Source organism: Thamnophis sirtalis, unplaced genomic scaffold, assembly GCF_051295495.1.
Source record: "Thamnophis sirtalis isolate CommonGarterSnake01/CBP01778 unplaced genomic scaffold, rThaSir2_p1.2 scaffold_2, whole genome shotgun sequence".
In the NCBI taxonomy this organism is placed as follows: Eukaryota; Metazoa; Chordata; class Lepidosauria; order Squamata; family Natricidae; genus Thamnophis; species Thamnophis sirtalis.
In genome coordinates, this window is record NW_028261382.1 from 52,482,056 (window position 1) to 52,502,485 (window position 20,430).

The window sequence follows — 20,430 nt, forward strand, 5'->3', positions numbered from 1 at the left end:
CCTTTTCTCTTGGCAGGCAAACAAGACGAAGAGAAAACTACGTTTAACACACAAAAAAAGAAAAGAACGATTAATAATGATGAGAGGGAGGGGGGGGGAAACAGGGCCAGGGAAGGGGGGTTAACTTTACAACATTCACTTGAGGGCCACTTAAAATTCTGCAGAGCCAGAGAAGGACGCCGAGGAAAAGTCAGAAAGGAGGACACATTTTATAGGACAGCAAAATAAATTTGGTAATTTTGGAAGGCTCTACGGCTTCTGATCTCATAACGCTGAGAATAGCCAGGAAGAGGAGCTGGTCGTGGCTCATCCCAGCTTTACGAAAGTGATCCAACTCCCTTTTTCAGCAGGAAAAAAGGGAGCCAAATAATAAAAAAGCTTCCATTCACCCGTCCATTCAAAAAGGAAAGGCTATCGGATGTGCTAGCGATGCTCCTTCGTTTACCTGTTCATCACACCTGGTGTGGCTTTGGTTGGTTGTTGCAAACAAATCAAAGAATGGCTAATTGGGGAAGGGAGCTGGCTGCGAAGCCTCCATTCCTTCTGGTTCTCTTAAAACACCAGTACAAGCAGTGGCCAAGGAGGGAGGGAGGGGAAAGGAGAGGGAAGGGGAGGAAGGAAAGGAGGAAAAGAAAAGGGGAGGGAGGAAAGGGAAGGGAAAGGAAGGGAGGGAGGAAAGGGAAGGGAAAGGAAGGGAAGAAGGAAAAGGGAAGGGAAGGAGGAAAAGGGAAGGGAAGGAGGAAAAGGGAAGGAAAAGAAGGAGGAAAAGGGGAGGAAAGGAAAGGAAAAGGGAAGGGAAGGAGGAAAAGGGAAGGAAAGGAAGGAGGAAAAGGGGAGGAAAGGAAAGGGAAAGGAAAGGAAGGAGGAAAAGGGGAGGAAAGGAAAAGAGAAAGGGAGGGAAGAAAGGTTCCCCTTGTACATCTGGGCTAGTCGTTCCTGACTCTAGGGGGCGGTGCTCATCTCCGTTTCAAAGCCGAAGAGCCAGCGCTGTCCGAAGACGTCTCCGTGGTCATGTGGCCGGCACGACTCAACGCCGAAGGCGCACGGAACGCCGTTCCCTTCCCACCAAAGGTGGCTCCTATTTTTCTACTCGCATTTTTTTAACGTGCTTTCGAACGGCTAGGTTGGCAGAACCTGGGACAAGTCACGGGAGCTCCCTCCGATACGCGGCGCTGGGGATTCGAACCGCTGAACCGCCGGCCTTTCTGACCGACAAGCTCAGCGTCTTAGCCCCTGAGCCACCGCATCCCAATCCTTTCCTCAAAGAGAGCGGGGGGGAACTTAAGCCACCCCACTCAGCATCTCACAACGTAGACACTTCCCCACCACCCCCACCGCCGCCGCCCCCCCCTCCTCCTCGGATGCTCGAGTTCCAGGCCAAACGGGGACTCAGCTAAAGCAACAACATTAAATGACTCACAACAAAAAAATACAACCCCAGGGAGGCAGAGAACTCATGATGGTGAAAAGAATTGCGGCCACTTAAAAAGCTTTTACGGCAATCCATCTCCGGGCAGAGGAGCAGAGGGAGGTCGACCGAGGCAGGGCTTAGTCCTGCCTTGGTGAAAAGAGCCACCCCAATAGATGTCAAACAAGCCATCGGTCATCTGCTTGGGGACAGCCAAAAATAACCGGATGCGAAGAACAGCTGGTTCACAAGTCAACAAGGGAAACGGGGGTGACCTTTCAGAGGACGGCAGGAGGGGCATTCCAGTGGGGACGCTGGCTTCCAAGAGGAATACAGAATAATAAGAGTTGGAAGCAGGGGTGGGATTCAGCCGGTTCGCACCTATTTGTGAGAACCGGTTGGCAACTTTCTAAGCAGTTCGGAGAACTGGTTGTTGGAAGAAATCTCCTTTTGTTTTCCCCCACTTTACAGGGCTAATCCTGTAAGGAAGGCAGGAAGGAAACATTCTGGTGTTGTTTCTAGCCTAATCCTTATTGCCCTGTTTACAGAAACTGCCTCTCCGGTTTAACCTTTATTACCGTTGTAACAACTAAGGCGAAGGGCCCATCAACGTGAGTGACATTGACTTGGCCACGTCCGCATGATCGCATGACCAACGAGCCACGCTTACCCAGCTGGTCATTTAGGGCAGAGAACTGGTTGGTAAATTATTTGAATCCCACACACTGGTTGGAAGTGACCCCTGAAGGTCTTCTAGTCCAGCCCCCTTGCTCAAGCAGGAAGCCTTATACCAGTTCAGACAAAACGGCTTTCCGATCTTTTCTTAAAAAAAAAACCTCCAGTGTTGGAGCATTTCACAACTTCTGGAGGCAAGTCGTTCCACGGATTAATTGTTCTCACGCTCAGGAAATTCCTCCTCAGTCCCAAGTTGCTTCGCTCCTGGGTTAATTTCTATCCGTTGTTTCTTTATCTTGACTCTTCTGGCGCTTTGGAGAATAGGTTGAACCCCCCCCCCTTCTCGTCTTTGTGGCATCCCTTCAAATATTGGAAGACTGCTCTCATGTCCCTCCTGGTCCTTCTTTTCTCTCGACCGGCCAAACCCCAAATCCTGCAACCGTTCTTCATGTGTTTTGGCCTCCAGGCCTTAATTGGCGCACTCTTTCTGCATGAAATAAGGTTGCTTCAGGGCTATCCTGGTTCAAGGTTCAAGGTTCATTTTATTTATATGCCGCCCTATTCCCGGGGGGACTCAGGGCGGCACACAAACCCAAGGAGGGGAAGGGAAACACAAGAACTACAACAAAAAGTACAGGGAATTTAAAATAACCAACAGCCACACGATTTGAGAGGGGAAGGGAACTTATTGACCCCAGGCCTGCCGACACAGCCAGGTTTTAATGGCTTTTCGGAAGGCCTGGAGAGAGGTGAGGGTCCGAATGTCTGCGGGGAGCTCGTTCCAAAGGGCTGGAGCCGCCACAGAGAAGGCCCTCCCCCGGGTGGTAGCCAGATGACATTGGCTAGTAGACGGAACCCGGAGGAGGCCTGCTCTGTGTGATCTAATGGGTCTTTGGGAGGTAATTGGCAGCAGGCGGTCTCTCAAGTACCCAAGTCCAATACCATGAAGGGCTTTATAAGTGACGACTAGCACCTTGAAGCGTATCCGGAGACCGATCGGTAACCAGTGCAGCTCGCGGAAGATAGGTGTAACGTGGGTGTACCGAGGTGCACCCACAATCGCTCGCGCGGCTGCATTCTGGACGAGCTGAAGTCTCCGAATGCTCTTCAAGGGCTGCCCCATGTAGAGCGCATTGCAGTAGTCCAGTCTTGAGGTCACGAGGGCACGAGTGACTGTTGTGAGGGCCTGGTGCACCAGGCAAACCTGGGCAAATGCCCCCCTGGTCACAGCCGACAAATGATGTTCTAAGGTCAGCTGTGGGTCCAAGAGGACTCCCAAATTGCGAACCCTGTCCGAGGGGTGTAAAATTTCACCCCCCAGCCTGAGTGATGGAATACTAGCCAAATTTTTGGGAGGGAGACACAACAGCCACTCGGTCTTGTCTGGATTGAGCGCAAGCTGGTTCCTTGCACAGAGGCGCCGGCCGACAGCTGGAGTTTCCCACCACAATGCTAAGGATGGGTGGCATGGCCCGGGGAGGGGGAGTGTAGGCGTGGCAAACTCAACATCACTCATCCAGGTTCCGTTTTCAGCCGCGATGGCCTCCGCAGCCCTCGATGAAAATGGAGGTTGTGGAGGCCGTACGCAGCCTTGTCCTGGCTCCATTTACACTGGCAGAGGGCTGCAGGAGACCATCACAGCCTAAAACGGAACTCGGGAGGCCCGCGCGTGGCCCTCCCGAGCTCCGTTGTCGTTAGCAGGTCCTTCACTGCTTCCGGAAGATCGGGAGAGGCTGTTTTCGCCCTACCCAGCCTTCAGCAAAGCCTCCGGAGAGTAAAAATGGCCTCCTCTGCCCCACTTCCTCGAAGCCTGCCAGAATCCGGAAGTGGATCGTTTCTGAACTTCCGGGAGACCCATTGTTTACCCTTCCCACACTCCGGAAGCTTTCCTGGAGCTTGGGGAGGCAAAAAAATGGCCTCTCCCAGCCCTCCGGAGGAAATACCAAGCTCAGCTTGGAGGTGAGCATTGCGGCGGGCATGGATGGGGTTGTGCGCGCATGTGCATGTGGGGGGGGAGCGCTTTGCATTATGGGTGCCGGTATCGCACACAAACGCTTGCATTTTTGGCACCCAACAAGACAAAAGGTTAGCCATCACTCCTCTACGGACAACGGCAAGCGTTGCCGTCTTGTTAAAATCTCGGCTTTTTCTACCCAGCTTCTCTTCCTAACCAAGGCCGTTTTCTCCCCTGCCCTGATGTGCTATCACTCTCCTGTCACTGTAATTGGAATCTTAAGCGAGCAGGCTGACAGCCTGTGAGAAATCACGCGGCGGGATCGATCCATTTGCACGCCTAACCGGGAATAAGGTTTCGGCGGAGGTGTGCCGAGTGAAAATACATAACCGGGAGTCCCCCGGGGTGGGACCATCCTCTCCTTGCCCCCCACCCCCCCCCGGGTCTCGTTTCCACGCCTGCAAATCTTCATCCCCCTCCTCCCCCGTCGCTCGCTATATTCACGCTGTCTTTGCAAGTCATCCTCGACTTACGAATGCCCGCTTAGCAACCGTTGGAAATTACGACCGAACCTTTATGATCCAGGTTCAAAGATCCGATGGCTGCCCCGGTCTCTGCAGTTATGCGGTCTTATTTCGGCAACTGGCCGTTTGCAGCATGCTGAACTTACACAGGATCAAGACTGACAAGGGTGATTGTTGGAGGAAACCATGTTTACGGCAAAAAAAACACCCATTGCAGACAACGGGTTCGCTTGAAGACCGCAGTGTTCACTTAGCGAATTCCGCAATGCTTGCCCATGCTGGCTGAGGGATTCTGGGAGTTGAAGTCTAGGCATCTATGGAGTATCCCTTACTCCAGAGATACTCTAGGCATATCTGGAGTATCCCTTACTCCAGAGATACTCTAGGCATATCTGGAGTATCCCTTACTCCAGAGATACTCTAGGCATCTATGGAGTATCCTTTACTCCAGAGATATTCTAGGCATCTATTGAGTATCCTTTACTCCAGAGATATTCTAGGCATCTATGGAGTATCCCTTACTCCAGAGATACTCTGAGCATATCTGGAGTATCCCTTACTCCAAAGATACTCCAGGCATACCTGGAGTATCCCTTACTCCAAAGATACTCCAGGCATACCTGGAGTATCCCTTACTCCAAAGATACTCCAGGCATATCTGGAGTATCCCTTACTCCAGAGATACTCTAGGCATCTATGGAGTATCCTTTACTCCAGAGATATTCTAGGCATCTATGGAGTATCCCTTACTCCAGAGATACTCTAGGCATCTATGGAGTATCCCTTACTCCAGAGATACTCCAGGCATATCTGGAGTATCCCTTACTCCAAAGATACTCCAGGCATATATGGAGTATCTATTAAAATTACGAAGGTGGAAGATCTAAATACTCTGCTCTTTTCTTTTCTTTTCTTTTTTCAGTCTCTTTATTATATTTGTATCCTCGTTTTCTTCCACCAAGGTAATCCACACCCTGCCACCACAACTGAGCCCAAAGTTTCTGGGGCTAAGCGAGATGGTTGATAATGCATTTTGCTCTGTTTTAACGACCTCTCATGCAGCTGTTGTTAAGGGGATCACTGCAGCTGTGAAGTTAGTAACACGGTTGTTAAGCAAATCTGGCTTCCCCACTGATTTTGCTCATCAGAAAGTCACAAAAAAAGGGGATTACATGACCCCGGGGAAACATGGCAACCGTCATAAATATGAGTCAGTTGCCAAGCGGCCGGATTTGGATCACGTGACCATGGAGATGCTGTAATGGTTGTAAGTGTGGAACAAATGGTCCTAAGTCGCTTTTTTTCTGGTGCTGTAACTTTGAACAGTCACTAAATTAAACTGTCGTAAATCAAGGACTACAATTTGCCTAAACAAGCAGCAGTCTCTACTCAAATCACAGCAGAGGCTTATTCCTCACAAGCTTATGTGGGGGGGGCTGGATCTCACATCCTTACTCCAGAGATGCCTGGAGTACCCTTAGAGTAAATGATACTCCAGATATGCCTGGAGTATCTTTGGAGTAAGGGATAGTCCAGATATGCCTGGAGAATCTCTGGAGTAAGGGATACACCATAGATGCCTAGAGTATCTCTGGAGGAAGGGACATTCCATAGATGCCTAGAGTATCTCTGGAGGAAGGGACATTCCATAGATGCCTAGAGTATCTCTGGAGGAAGGGATACTCCATATATGCCTACAGTATCTCTGGAGTAAGGGATACACCAGATATGCCTGGAGTATCTCTGGAGTAAGAGATACTCCAGATATACCTGGAGTATCTTTGGTGTAAGGGATACTCCAGATGTGCCTGAAGTATCTCTGGAGTAAGGGATACTGCAGATATGCCTGGAGTATCTCTGGAGTAAGGGATACTGCAGATATGCCTGGAGTATATCTGGAGTAAGGGATACTCCATAGATGCCTGGAGTATCTCTGGAGTAAGAGAGATACTGGAGACAAAGTAATATTGCAGGTTTGGTTTCCCACTTGGAAAAACTGGCTGGCTCATTTCTCGGGGTTCAAATTTGCAAGTAGCAGCCCCCCTGCCCTGCCCCCCTAAATGCTGCTCGATGGAGCAAAAACGGAGCAGCGCCCAGGCAGCAGAAACACGAGGGCTGGGGGTGCGCCTGTCGCAGAGGCAGAAGATTTGCGAAGTCTAGCATCTCGCAAAAGCACAACGGGCTGGAAATGTGTCAGACACCTAGCTGGGGACGCGAGCTCCTTTCGCGGAGAAAGCGGTAACGAAGCAAATGCCTAAAGCCAACACCTCGCTACTAATGGTTTCTGACAGAATCCCCTGCCGCGGAAGATGCTCGGCAGCCCGAGAACTCTCGGTAAACACGACGGTGCGGCAGTCGTTTGTGAACAACCTGGATCGATCAATCAATAGATTGAACTTCGCAAGACGGATCATCTTCTTCAGATTAGGGGTATCGGGAGGGTGTTTCCCTCCTCCTAGGAAGCTCTGCGCATGCGCACGCTGGGAGCAGGCTCCTCACCTGTCTTAAAGTGACCAACTTGGAGAAAGGCCGACCCGTGACCCGTCAAAACCGCGATCCACAAAAGCGCGATCGACGAAAGCGCGCATGTGACGTCATCACAGCGCGACGAAAAAAATTAAAAATTGAAATAAAAATAAAATTAAAGCAAGCCGATTCACATAAAGGTAAGGGTTAGGGTTAGGTTTAGAGCGTTAGGGTTACGTTTAGCGTTAGGTTAAGGGTTAGCGTTAGGTTTAGCGTTAGGTTAACGGTTAGGTTTAGGGTTAGATTTAGGGTTAGATTTAGGGTTAGGTTTAGGGTTAGGTTTAGGGTTAGGTTTGGGGGGGTTAGGGTAAGGTTTTCGCTTTATTTTTACATTTTTCGATCACAGCGCGATGTTTTCGTCGCGCTGTGATGACGTCAAATGCGCGCTTTCGTCGACCGCGATTTTGTCGTCCGCGGTTTTGTGGTGGAACCAGGCCGACCATGCACCATTTCCTTGGGGGACCGAAAGAACAAGCTGCAAAGCTCTCGCAACTAATTCTCTTCCCGCACGAGAAAGACCTCAGATGGAAGAAAAAGGGTGGGGTGGGGTGGGAGCAAACGGGAGGGTCCCTAAAATCTAATCAGGAAAAATCGATACGAGGCCGGATCTGCTGATCTGCAATTGAGCCCAGAGTACATTAAATCCTCGGCTGTGATGTGAAATTAATGCTAATTGATGGAAAACGTTAGCCGCCACCTTCCTGACTGGTCAATTATCTATAGGGCAGGTTGCCATGACGGGGTGGGGGGAGAAAAATCTCACTCTCCCAGAGGGGGACCTGTGTGGGGAAGGGAGAGGCAGCTTTCCCCCAGGGGAATTCTGGAGGAGAAAGAGAATACATCGGATAACTCATTCCATCTTAGTCCAAGAAAGGATAGAGAGAGGGGCAGCGTATACATTTCATAAGTGAAACAAAAATCGAATAAAATCCCGCCAGATAGTCGAGTTCCTTTTCTCTTAAATCTGAAGGAGCAAAGGACACTCGTGGTGTCTCGGCTGCGGCTGCCGCTCGTCCTAAATTCAGGAAGGAGTTGCTCTCAAAACACTCCACTCATGATTTGATTTATGATTTTTTAAAATGATTTTATTTCATTTATATGCCGCCCTTTTCCCCAAAGGGGACTCAGGGCGGCTCACAATTCAAATCAGGGAAGGGGGATACAGACAGAAAATAAAAAGACGAAACATAGCAATACATAATTTAAAAACACACAACAGTCATACCATTCGAGACGGGGGGGCAACAGCTCTTAAGCCCCAGGCCTGTCGGAACAGCCAGGTTTTAAGGGCTTTGCGGAAGGCCTGGAGGGTGGTGAGGGTTTGAATCTCCACAGGGAGCTCGTTCCAGAGGGTCGGAGCAGCCACAGAGAAGGCTCTCCTCCGAGTAGTCGCCAGTCGACACTGGCCGGCAGATGGAATTCGGAGGAGGCCTAATCTGTGGGATCTAATCGGTCTATTGGAGGTATTGAACTCATGCCATGTTGGTAGTGGGCTAATCTAACAATGGCTTCCCTCCCCATGAACAGGGTTTGTCTGAAGCTGGATGTAGACGAGGGACAGAGAGGGCCTGCGTAGAATGTTAGCAACTCCCGAGATCCGTTGCAGAAAACAGGAAAGTGTGAGAAAGAAACTAGAGCTTCCCATGTCTTGATGCTCTTGAGTATCGCTCAGTCTCCTCCTTATGCCCTAGGTGCATTGATGATGTTACCTAGTTGGGCCATGAAACATCTGCAAGAAAACCACCAAGCTCAGAGAGCACCAAGGCCCCCACAGTCCTCTTCCTCTTCCTCCTTCTCCTCCTCTTCCTTTTTCCTCCTCCCTCCCTCTCTCCCTCCTCCTCTTTCTTTTCCTCCTCCTCTCTGTAATCTCCCTTCCCTTCTAGCACTGATGATGTTCCCTAGTTGGGCCATGAAACATCTGCAAGAAAACCACCAAGCTCAGAGAGCACCAAGGACCCCACAGTCTTCCTTCACTCCTTCCTTCCTTCCTTCCTTCCTTCCTTCCTTCCTTCCTTCCTTCCTTCCTTCCTTCCTTCCTTCCTTCCTTGATGATGTTACCTAGTTGGGCCATGAAACATCTGCAAAGAAACCACCAAGCTCAGAGAGCACCAAGGTCCCCACAGTCCTCTTCCTCCTTCTCCTCCTCTTCCTTTTTCCTCCTCCTCCTCCCTCCCTCCCTCCTCCTCTTTCTCTTCCTCCTCCTCTCTGTAATCTCCCTTCCCTTCTAGCACTGATGATGTTCCCTAGTTGGGCCATGAAACATCTGCAAGAAAACCACCCAGCTCAGAGAGCACCAAGGACCCCACAGTCCTCCTCCTCCTCCTCCCTCCCTCCTCCTCTTTCTCCTCCTTCTCCTCCTCTCTGTAATCTCCCTTCCCTTCTAGCACTGATGATGTTCCCTAGTTGGGCCATGAAACATCTGCAAGAAAACCACCCAGCTCAGAGAGCACCAAGGACCCCACAGTCCTCCTCCTCCTCCTCTTTCCTCCTCCTCCTCCCTCCCTCCTCCTCTTTCTCCTCCTTCTCCTCCTCTCTGTAATCTCCCTTCCCTTCTAGCACTGATGATGTTCCCTAGTTGGGCCATGAAACATCTGCAAGAAAACAACACAGTTCATAGAACATCAAGGACTCCACAGTCCTCTTCCTCCTCCTCCTCCTCCCTCCCTCCCCCCTCCTCCTCTTTCTCCTCCTCTTTCTCCTCCTCCTCCTCTCTGTAATCTCCCTTCCCTTCTAGCACTGATGATGTTCCCTAGTTGGGCCATGAAACATCTGCAAGAAAACAACACAGTTCATAGAACATCAAGGACTCCACAGTCCTTTTCCTCCTCCTCCTCTTCCCTCCCTCCCTCCCTCCCTCCTCCTCTTTCTCCTCCTCTTTCTCCTCCTCCTCCTCTCTGTAATCTCCCTTCCCTTCTAGCACTGATGATGTTCCCTAGTTGGGCCATGAAACATCTGCAAGAAAACAACACAGTTCATAGAACATCAAGGACTCCACAGTCCTCCTCCTCCTCCTCCTCTTCCCTCCCTCCCTCCCTCCTCCTCTTTCTCCTCCTCTTTCTCCTCCTCCTCCTCTCTGTAATCTCCCTTCCCTTCTAGCACTGATGATGTTCCCTAGTTGGGCCATGAAACATCTGCAAGAAAACAACACAGTTCATAGAACATCAAGGACTCCACAGTCCTCCTCCTCCTCCTCTTCCTTTTTCCTCCTCCTCCCTCCCTCCCTCCTCCTCTTTCTCCTCCTCCTCCTCCTCCTCTCTGTAATCTCCCTTCCCTTCTAGCACTGATGATGTTACCTAGTTCGGTCATGAAACATCTGCAAGAAAACCAGCAAGCTCAGAGACCAGCGAGATCTCCCCCTCGTTTCAGTCCCGTGCTACAAATATTCTCCTTCGTTATTACAGAGCTTCCGTTATTACAAGCGATAAAATAAAGCTGTACATTTCTTAAGTCCTCGCCGGTCTCCAAGGCTTGACCCCGGACAAATTGGGGCCCCCTTCGAAGCCAGCTCCCTCTTTTCCCAAGTGGGCATTCGGGACCCACGCAACAGGGAAAGCTTGCCAGGTCAAAGACGGAGATGCAAGCAAGGAGAATTCAGATGGCAAAACTCCCTTGACGGCAATCCATGCTCTCTGCAGCCGGCAAAAGTTAATTTCCTTCGGCAAAGGCTGAAATCAGCCACGAGAACAGAGATAATAAAGTGAAATAAGAACCAGTGGTGGGATTCAGCCGGTTCGCACCGATCCGGGAGAACCGGTTGGTAACTTTCTAAGTAGTTCGGAGAACCGGTTGTTGGAAGAAATCTCCTTTTGTTTTTCCCCACTTTCCAGGGCTAATCCTGTAAGGAAGGCAGGAAGGAAACATTCTGGTGATGTTTCTAGCCTCATCTTTGTTGCCCTGCTTACAGAAACTGCCTCTCCGGTTAACCCTTACTACATTGTAACAGCTAAGGCGAAGCACCATCGACCTGAGTTATGTTGAGCTGGCCACGCCCGCAGGGTCACATGACCGAGCCACGCCCACCCAGGCTGATCATTCGGGCAGAGAACCTGTTGTTCAATTATTTGAATACCACCACTGAAATAAGGTTCCCCTCGCACAGGCATGCTTGTCGTTCCCGACTCTAGGGGGCATTGGCATCTAAGTTTCAAAGCCGAAGAGCCAGCGCTGTCCGAAGACGTCTCCGTGGTCACGTGGCCGGCATGACTCAATGCCGAAGGAGCACGGAACGCTGTTCCTTTCCCACCAAAGGTGGTTCCTATTTTTCTACTTGCATTTTTTAAAACGTGCTTTCGAACGGCTAGGTTGGCAGAAGCTGGGGACGAGTCACGGGAGCTCACTCCATTATGCGGCACTAGGGGGTTCGAACCGCTGAACCGCCGACCTTTCTAAGCGACAAGCTCCGCGTCTCAGCCCCTGAGCCACCGCGTCCCACCAGAAAGAGAAATAGACATGGGCAAAACCGAGCGAGGAAAAAAAATTCATTTTAAAAATAGGAGCTGGGATATATAAAGTAGAATTTTAAACTTGAATGAGCCAGACCAATCTCTCTTTCAGGGAAGACGAGCATTGAAAAGACAGTTTTTGAATAAATGCATAGTTAAAATACTTTTCTTCTTCTTCTTCTTTATAAGTCAGGTTTTGCAAGCCCGCTGTTCAATTTTTCATCGTTTGCGGGCTTTCACCTCCCCCGCCCTCCTCCTGCGTTCTGTTTTTTTTTTTAAATTTAAACATCTAATTTAAATTTGAAGAGGAGGTAATCACCGCTCGTTTTTCAAAAGGGAAACCGTTTGGCGTGGAAAAACCACGGGGGAAGCGAGCAAGCAGCTAAGATTGGCAGTCGGGGGTGGGGGTGGGGTGGGGGGACTGGCCCTTTCTGTTCTGACCTAGAGACGGTAAAAAGCACACGCTTAGTCCCCAAAAATCCTCTTTTTATTTCAAAGGCTGTGGATTATGTTCATTCGCAGCCCGTAGTGAGTTGCAAATAGTTTGTAAAGAGTCCGACAGTAGTCTGCCAAAGTCTTTCGGGATAAAGCTGATAAGCACCCGCCTTTATCTCTCTTGAAACGCTGCCAAAGACCTAATTTGCCAATCGGCTTTGGAAGGCCACATGGAGCACAGAGTTAAAACGGAGCTTCTCAGAGTTTAAACGGACCAGAACGAGCAAAGTTGCTTCCTGCAAAGACTCACGTCGCTTCGCTCCTCTTTTATGTCTTAATACAGGGGCCAATAATCTCCAAGCCTTACTCCCAGGTCGTCTCTTTTGTCTTAACTGTTATTGCCTTTTGGCAGCTCTGCACATGTGCGCACTGGGAACAGGCTCCCCCTGTTCTTCCGCCTCACTGCTGTCTGATTCTGAAGGCAGCTGATAACTGTCGGACGGCCCTGGCCCCCTCTCTGCCTCCGATGCAGAGCCATCATCCGAGCCTTCCCCAGACTCCAGGACTGGCCCAGGTTCTTCCCCAACCCTCCTCACTGTCTGAATCGGCTGCCACCTCTGCTGGCCACTGGCGGGCCACAACAGTTTCTCAATTGACGCATTTACTAGATTATTTCTGCCAATGTCCAGAGAGTTTCTGCAGAACTCAAAAGCCATCATGCTCCGAGTGCAGTGGGTTCAAATCCCATTTCTGGTGTCTTTTGAAAAGAAAGCAGGCTGGCCATCTCTCAAGAATGGTCCCCTTGTTTCCCCTGAGCAACGCAAGGGGGTTGGACTAGATGGTCTTAAGGGTCCCTCCCATCTCTATCTTTCCCAAATTCTACTTTTATTTTTGTAGGAGAAGGAGAGGGGCGGAGTCAAGCAAGGAATTAGCCTGGAACCGTTACATTCCCACAGGGAGTCGAAGTCCAACACCTCTTTTAATTCCGTGGACTCTTATCTAGCACCAATTCAGGTCTGATCGTCAGTTGACTGAATTCTTCTACCATTCTTTATTGCATGAGTGACAAATCAGATTAAGTGGTGCTTAATAAATCAGATTAAGACTAGATTTGTTTACTAGATTTGTATGCAATTCTCTCATTCAATTCTTTATTGCATGAGAGAGAGAGAGAGAGAGAGAGAGAGAAGGAGGGAGGGAGGGAGGGAGATAGATAGATAGATAGATAGATAGATAGATAGATAGATAGATAGATGGAAGATAGATAGAAAATAGATAGAAGGAAGACAGATAGGAAGGAAGGAGGGAAGATAGATAGATAAATAGATAGATGGAAGAGAGAGATAGAAGGAAGATAGAAGGATGGATGGATGGATGGATGGATGGAAGGAAGGAAGGAAGCTAGATAGATAGAAAGATAAATAGATGGATGAAAGATATAGATAAATAGAAGTCAGAGAGATAGAAGGAAAATAGAAGGAAGGAAGGGAGAAAGATAGATGGAAGAAAGAAAGATAGATATAGATAAACAGATAGACGTCAGAGAGATAGAAGGAAGATAGAAGGAAGGAAGGAAGGAAGAAAGGATGGAAGAAAGAAAGATAGATGGATGGAAGGAAGGAAGGAAGATAGAGAGTTAGAAGGAAGATGGAAGGAAGGAAGGAAGGAAGGAAGGAAGGAAGGAAGGAAGGAAGGAAGGAAGGAAGGAAGAGACAGACAGACAGACTGCAATTGATTTATCGCATGAGCAATACATCGCATTCCCTGCACCTTAACCTGGGCGCCCGATTCTTTCCGTCTGACATTTATTCCTATCCTTGCATTTCCAGGAAAGGAACCAACCCCAAGCGACAAAGGCACCAACCTGGATCATGTACAGCTGGGCGATCCGATATTCGTCGACGCTCATGGGCAGAGGGATCCGGTATTCTTTTATGAGCATTTTGAAATCCGGCAGCCTTCGGATCCGGTCGGGAAGGCGAGCCAGGAAACCTTTTTACTGGAGGTCGCTTAAACCACGAGGAAGACGGACATTTCCTGCAATCCAAGCAGGGAGAGAGAGAGAGAAAGAGAGAGATTGATTGGTGGGAAAGTTTGCTTGGGGGGGGGTGGTGTTCCTGCCTATTCCTGCCTAATCTATAAATTAATTTAATTCGGAATTAATGCATCTTTAAAAAGGGGGTGATCTCCGAACTCCCTATAACACTGGTGACATTACCTAGTTGGGTCATAAAACGTCTACAAAAAAAACAACAGCCCAGTTCAGAGAACACCAAGGACCCCCACAGTCATCTTCCTCTTCCTCCTCGTTGTCCATGGGGTCACGATGGGTCGGACAAGACTTCGCAACTAGCAACAACAACAAAAGTTCAGTACAATACGATAGCAGAGTTGGAAGGGACCTTGGAGGTCTTCTAGTCCAACCCCCTGCCTAGGCAGGAAACCCTACACCGTTTCAGACAAATGCCTATCCAACATCTTAAAGACTTCCAGTGTTGGAGCATTCACAACTTCTGGTGGCAAGTTGTTCCACTGATTCATTGTTCTCACTGTCAGGGAATTCCTCCTCAGTTCTAGGTTGTTTCTCTCCTTGATTAGTTTCCACCCATTGCTTCTTGTCCTGCCTTCAGGTGCCTTGGAGAATAGCTTGACTCCCTCTTCTTTGGGGCAACCCCTGAGATATTGGAAGACTCCCATCATGTCTCCCCTGGTCCTTCTTTTCATTAAACTAGACATACCCAGTTCCTGCAACCGTTCTTCATATGTTTTAGCTTCCAGTCCCCTAATCCTCTTTGTTGCTCTTCTCTGCACTCTTTAGAATAGAATAGAATAGAATGACAGAGTTGGAAGGGACCTTGGAGGTCTTCTAGTCCAACCCCCTGCCTAGGCAGGAAACCCTATACCATTTCAGACAAATGGCTATCCAGCATCTTCTTAAAGACTTCTAGTGTTGGGGCATTCACAACTTCTGGAGGCAACTTCTGTTCCACTGATTAATTGTTCTCACTGTCAGGAAATTCCTCCTCAGTTCTAAGTTGCTTCTCTCCTTGATTAGTTTCCACCCATTGCTTCTTGTCCTGCCCTCTGGTGCTTTGGAGAATAGCTTGACTCCCTCTTCTTTGTGGCAACCCCTGAGATATTGGAAGACTGCTATCGTGTCTCCCCTAGTCCTTCTTTCTATTAAACTAGACATTTCCAGTTCCTGCAACCATTTTTCGTATGTTTTAGCCTCCAGTCCCCTAATCCTCTTTCTTGCTCTTCTCTGCACTCTTTCCAGAGTCTCCACATCTTTTCTACATCGTGGCGACCAAACCTGAATGCCGTATTCCAAGTATGGCCTTACCACGCTTCATCTAAGCGGGACTGTAATATCAAATGTGATACGCCGTATCAATGTAATAATAGCAAGGCTGTAATATCAACAAATCGAGGCAGAAAAAAAACGTTAGCAAGAACGGAGAGATTCCCGTTTTAAGTCGGAGACGTATTGAGGGGCGTTTGACCCCCCTCGCAGTTCCCTCACCCATCTTCTCATTTATCGGCAAGTTGAGAAGGAAACATTTATTTTATTTATTTTTGCAAAAGCGAGAAGCTTTTTGCAATCAATTCCCTCGGCTTTGCAAGGTCTGAGAAAGCCTCGTTTTTTCACCCCAGCAAATTCCGCCCTTTTTATTCCGGCCAACCACTCAAGCAGAACGTGATTTGAGTACAGTGAGTCAAGAGGGATTTTTGACACCTCCAGCGGGGTGAGGAGGGCCTGAATATCCTTTATTCATAAGCACGCTGGGTTATATATTCCTGCAGTTCGTTTCTCTTCCGTGCTCCCTACTCATTGCATTTCCTCATTCTCTTTCTGGGCTGACTGGCAGATTAAACTGTGATTTTCACAATGAGACTCTCAAATCGGTATTCCTCAGCCCATTCTCAGCTACCCGGCGGCTTCCTGGCTTTACCTATTTTGATGTCGAACGATCTTTTGAACAATCACTAAAAAAAAAAACCCCAAAAGGACGGGAAGGTTAATGGATCACACTGCAAAAGACCCACTTTGGATTTTCCAAGGGTTTTTCCATTTCAGCCTTCTTAGAAAACCAGAAGGGTTTTACGAAATGTGGCTTCAGGAATCTAAAGTGGAGGCTTTCAAGAAGAGACTGGACTGCCCTCTGTCAGAAATGGTGTAGGGTCTCCTGCTTGGATGGGTGGGGGGTTGGACTAGATGACCAGCAAGGTCCCTTCCAACTCTGTTATAATCTGAATCTATACAAGATGATCAAAGGCCTGGAGATGAAAAGATACGATGGACCGGTTGCAGGAACTGGGCATGGCTAGTCTAGGGAAGAGAAGGACCAGGGGAGACAGGAGAGCATCTTCCAGTATTTGAGGGGCTGCCACAGGAGAGGAGGAAGGGGGTCAACCTGTTTTCCAAAGCACCTGAAGGCCAGTCAAGGAACAATGGATGGAAAGACTCAACCTGGAAATAAGGAGGAAGTTTCTGACAGTGAGAGCCATCGACCCATGGAATAGCAGTTGCCTTCGGAAGTTGTGGGAGCTTCATCACTGGAAGCTTTCAAGAACAGACTGGACTGCCAGAAATGGTGTTTGGGCAGGGTGGGGTGTGTGTGTTGGACTAGATGACCTCAAGGTCCCTTCCACTCTGTTCATCTGTTATTATTCTGTTATCCAGACGTTGTGGGAGCTTCATCCCTGGAAGCTTTCAAGAAGAGACTGGGCTGCCATCTGTCAGAAATGGGGAAGGGTCTCCTGCTTGGATGAGGGGGGGGGGTTGGACTAGATGACCTCTGAGGTCCCTCCCAACTCTATTAATCTGAGATCGCCCCTCCTGCTCCAAACTTTGTTTCGCAAGAATGACATGCTCTCCGAAATACAAAATGTGCCGGCTCGGCCTTGGCATCTATAATGCATTGCAATTATGGATTTCTTTCAAAAAACGGTGTTACCCCGAGGAATTGCACGACATTAAGTGAGAGCTCTCAGCGAGGCGTTTTAACCCAAGTGGCACGCATTAATGGGGGGGGGGGGAAGCTGTCAATAGGATAACTAGCCTTGTGACACAGTTCAATTACTTTCAGAACGGGGAAACATGGCCTGTGTATTACGCACCAGTGTTCAGATGCTCCGAGAATCGGACACAAATCTATATACCTAAAAGCGAAATACCACTCATACATCGTTGCAAAATCGGCAGAATTGTAAACCTTACAAACTTGAAATTTGACACATATATTCCTCTTGGCTGCTAGGGGCTTGCCAGGAAAGGATTTTTCAAAAGGGCCATCAGATCATTAGTATTTCTTATATTATTATTATTATTATTATTATTATTATTATTATTAACACGCTCTGTTGCTAAGGAGCTAGACGTTCTACTCCCCCTCCCCATCTGAAAAGAACTCTCTTTCAACTGCCACTTTGGCATGGGCGTGGCCCAATAGTGGGTTCCTACCAGTTCGCTGAGAGGGCATTTTGTTTCTGTGACTCCTCCCGGCTTCTGCCAGCCTAGCAATTGGAAAACACATAAAAAACGCAAGTAGAAAAATAGGAACCACCTTTGGTGGGAAGGGAACAGCGTTCCGTGCGCCTTCGGCGTTGAGTCACGCCGGGAAACATGACCACGGAGACGTCTTCGGACAGCGCTGGCTCTTCGGCTTTGAAACGGAGATGAGCGCCGCCCCCCTAGAGTCGGGAACGACTAGCACAGATGCGCCAGGGGAGCCTTTAGCTTGACGCTCTCAATTTTTTTTTCTCGACACAAAGGAAATTCTGACCTCATGTTTTGAATTCCCTGGAAGGTTTCTCTCTCTTGAAGGCGAATGTTTAATCAGGAAGAAGTATGGAAGAGAGCCAGACAGAAATTGCAGGTAGCTAACGAGGAGCTATTAAATCTTGCTACAGGTCACAGCTTAGTCAAATATTTCCTCCCCGGCAGATGGAAAGACAAACATCCCTCTTAGCCGTTACCAGTCTCATAAATATATACCAGATCGTATTTCCTTCACCCATGTGAATGGGGGAAGGAGTGGGACTTATTCAAATCCGTGGCACGACAAAACCGCGGTCCACTAAAGCGCGCCCGATTAAAGCGCGTCGCTGACGTCATCATCAGCGCGACAACAACGACCGCGGAGAAAAAAGGGCGCTTTAAAAAGCGCTTTGAAAGCAAGCCGATTCACGTAAAGGTAAGGGTTAGGTTTAGGGTTAGGGTTAGGTTAAGGGTTAGGTTTAGGGTTACGTTAAGCGTTAGGGTTAGGTTTAGGGTTAGGTTAAGGGTTAGCGTTAGGTTTAGCGTTAGGTTAAGGGTTAGGTTTAGGGTTAGGTTTAGGGTTAGGTTTAGGGTTAGGTTTAGGGTTAGGTTTAGGGTTAGGTTTGGGGGGTTAGGTTTAGGTTTACGCGTTAATTTTAGCTTTACCGCTCACAGCGTGTTTTTTTCGTCGCGCTGTGATGATGTCAGGTACGCGGTTTCGTCGAGCGCGCTTTAGTCGACTGCGGTTTTGTGGTGGAACCATTCAAATCTAGCCTTTCTGACATAAGAGAATCTTATCGGGGGGTTTAAATGAGAGGTGATCTCGGAGCTGGGTGTTTTTATTGCAGGCGTTTCATGAACCCAACTAGGGAACGTTATCAGTGCTAGAAGGGAGTAAGGTTTGTGGAGACGAAGAAGAGGAGGAGGAGGAGGAAGAAGAGGAGAAGGACTGTGGGGTCCTTGGTAAGGTTTGTGGGGAAGAAGAGAAAGAGGAGGAGGAGGAGGACTGTGAGGGCTTTAGTGTTCTTAGAGCTTGGTGGTTTTCTTACAGACGTTTCATGACCCAACTAGGTTACATCATCAGTGCTGGAAGGGAATACCGTTTCAGACAAATGGCTATCCAGCATCTTCTTAAAGACTCCCAGTGTTGGGGCATTCACAACTTCTGGAGGCAACTTCTGTTCCACTGATTAATTGTTCTCAATGTTAAGAAATTCCTCCTCAGTTCGAAGTTGCTTCTCTCCTTGATTAGTTTCCACCCATCGCTTCTTGTCCTGCACTCAGGTTCTTTGGAGAATAGCTTGACTCCCTCTTCTTTGTGGCAGCCCCTGAGATATTGGAAGACTGCTATCCTGTCTCCCTTAGTCCTTCTTTTCATTAAACTAGACATACCCAGTTCCTGCAACCGTTCTTCATATGTTTTACCCTCCAGTCCCCTAATCCTCTTTGTTGCTCTTCTCTGCACTCTTTCTAAAGTCTCCATAACTTTTTTACATCGTGTCGACCAAAACTTAATTTGACTTTCTCCTGCCCTTCCGACGCCAAATGTGTTGCTCGATCTAATTTTGGACGCTTCGCCGAGGTGCAAAATAATCGCAGAGCCTCATGTGCCCCAAAGGAGTTTTTTTAACAACTTCCTCCGTTTTCAGTTAAAAACCCATTTCTACGCTTCAATTCTCCCCCCCCCCCCCCGGTGGTCATGTTCCAATCCCAATTCTCCTTCCTCCGCCTGTGATTTCCCCCCCCCCCCGTCCCTCCCCGCCTCTGGCTCCTCTACCAATGGAGTCTAAAAATACCTGGCTAAAAATATACACTAACAACAGAGAAAGAGAGAAGGGGGGAAAAGGTAGAGAGAGAGAGCAGGAGCTGAAAATAGTTTTTTTAAAGGGTGGGAAAGGAGGAGGTCTCCACCCGAAACGAAACCCTGCAGAATCTCAAAAGGAGCATCCCAAAGGGGATAATCTGGAAGGCTGGTTCACCCAACCTTCACATCTGGCTCCAAGTGATGGCGATAAAAGGATCTATTCTCGGAAGATTCAATTGGTTTTTTTTTTAAAAAAACCCCAGCTGCTAAAAGAAACAGGGGGAGGGGGGGAATCACTTCTTGGAAAAAGGTTATAAACCAGGGCCTGGGATGGCAAAGATGCCCTGAGGATTTGTAGACAAAAAAAAATTAATCATTCTTGAAATGAAAGGAAAATGTAAGGTTTTTTTTTCGTAGAGCTAGCTATCTATCTCTAGCTAGCTATCTCTAGCTAGAGATAGATAGATAGATAGATAGATAGATAGATAGATAGATAGATAGATAGATAGATAGATAGATAGATAGATAGATAGATATGGTAGATAGATACGGTAGATAGGTAGATAGGTAGGTAGGTAGGTAGATAGTTATGGTAGATAGATGGATGGATGGATGGATGGATGGATGGATGGATGGATAGATATGGTAGATAGAGATAGATAGATAGATAGATAGATAGATAGATAGATAGATAGATAGATAGATAGATAGATAGATAGATATGGTAGATAGATACGGTAGATAGATACGGTAGATAGATACGGTAGATAGGTAGATAGGTAGGTAGGTAGATAGTTATGGTAGATAGATGGATGGATGGATGGATGGATGGATGGATGGATGGATGGATGGATAGATATGGTAGATAGAGATAGATAGATAGATAGATAGACAGACACAG

At 48.3% G+C, this 20,430-nt stretch overlaps 1 protein-coding gene across 1 annotated transcript in view; it reads right to left on the reverse strand.

The window, feature by feature from the left end:
- PITPNM2 (phosphatidylinositol transfer protein membrane associated 2) overlaps window positions 1-20,430 on the reverse strand; it is a 154,115-nt gene that overhangs the window by 56,708 nt on the left and 76,977 nt on the right. Inside the window, 1 exon segment of the mRNA XM_087705541.1 lies at window positions 13,829-14,001. Within this exon segment, the coding sequence (XP_087561667.1) occupies window positions 13,829-13,906 (78 nt within the window). The 5' untranslated portion in view covers window positions 13,907-14,001.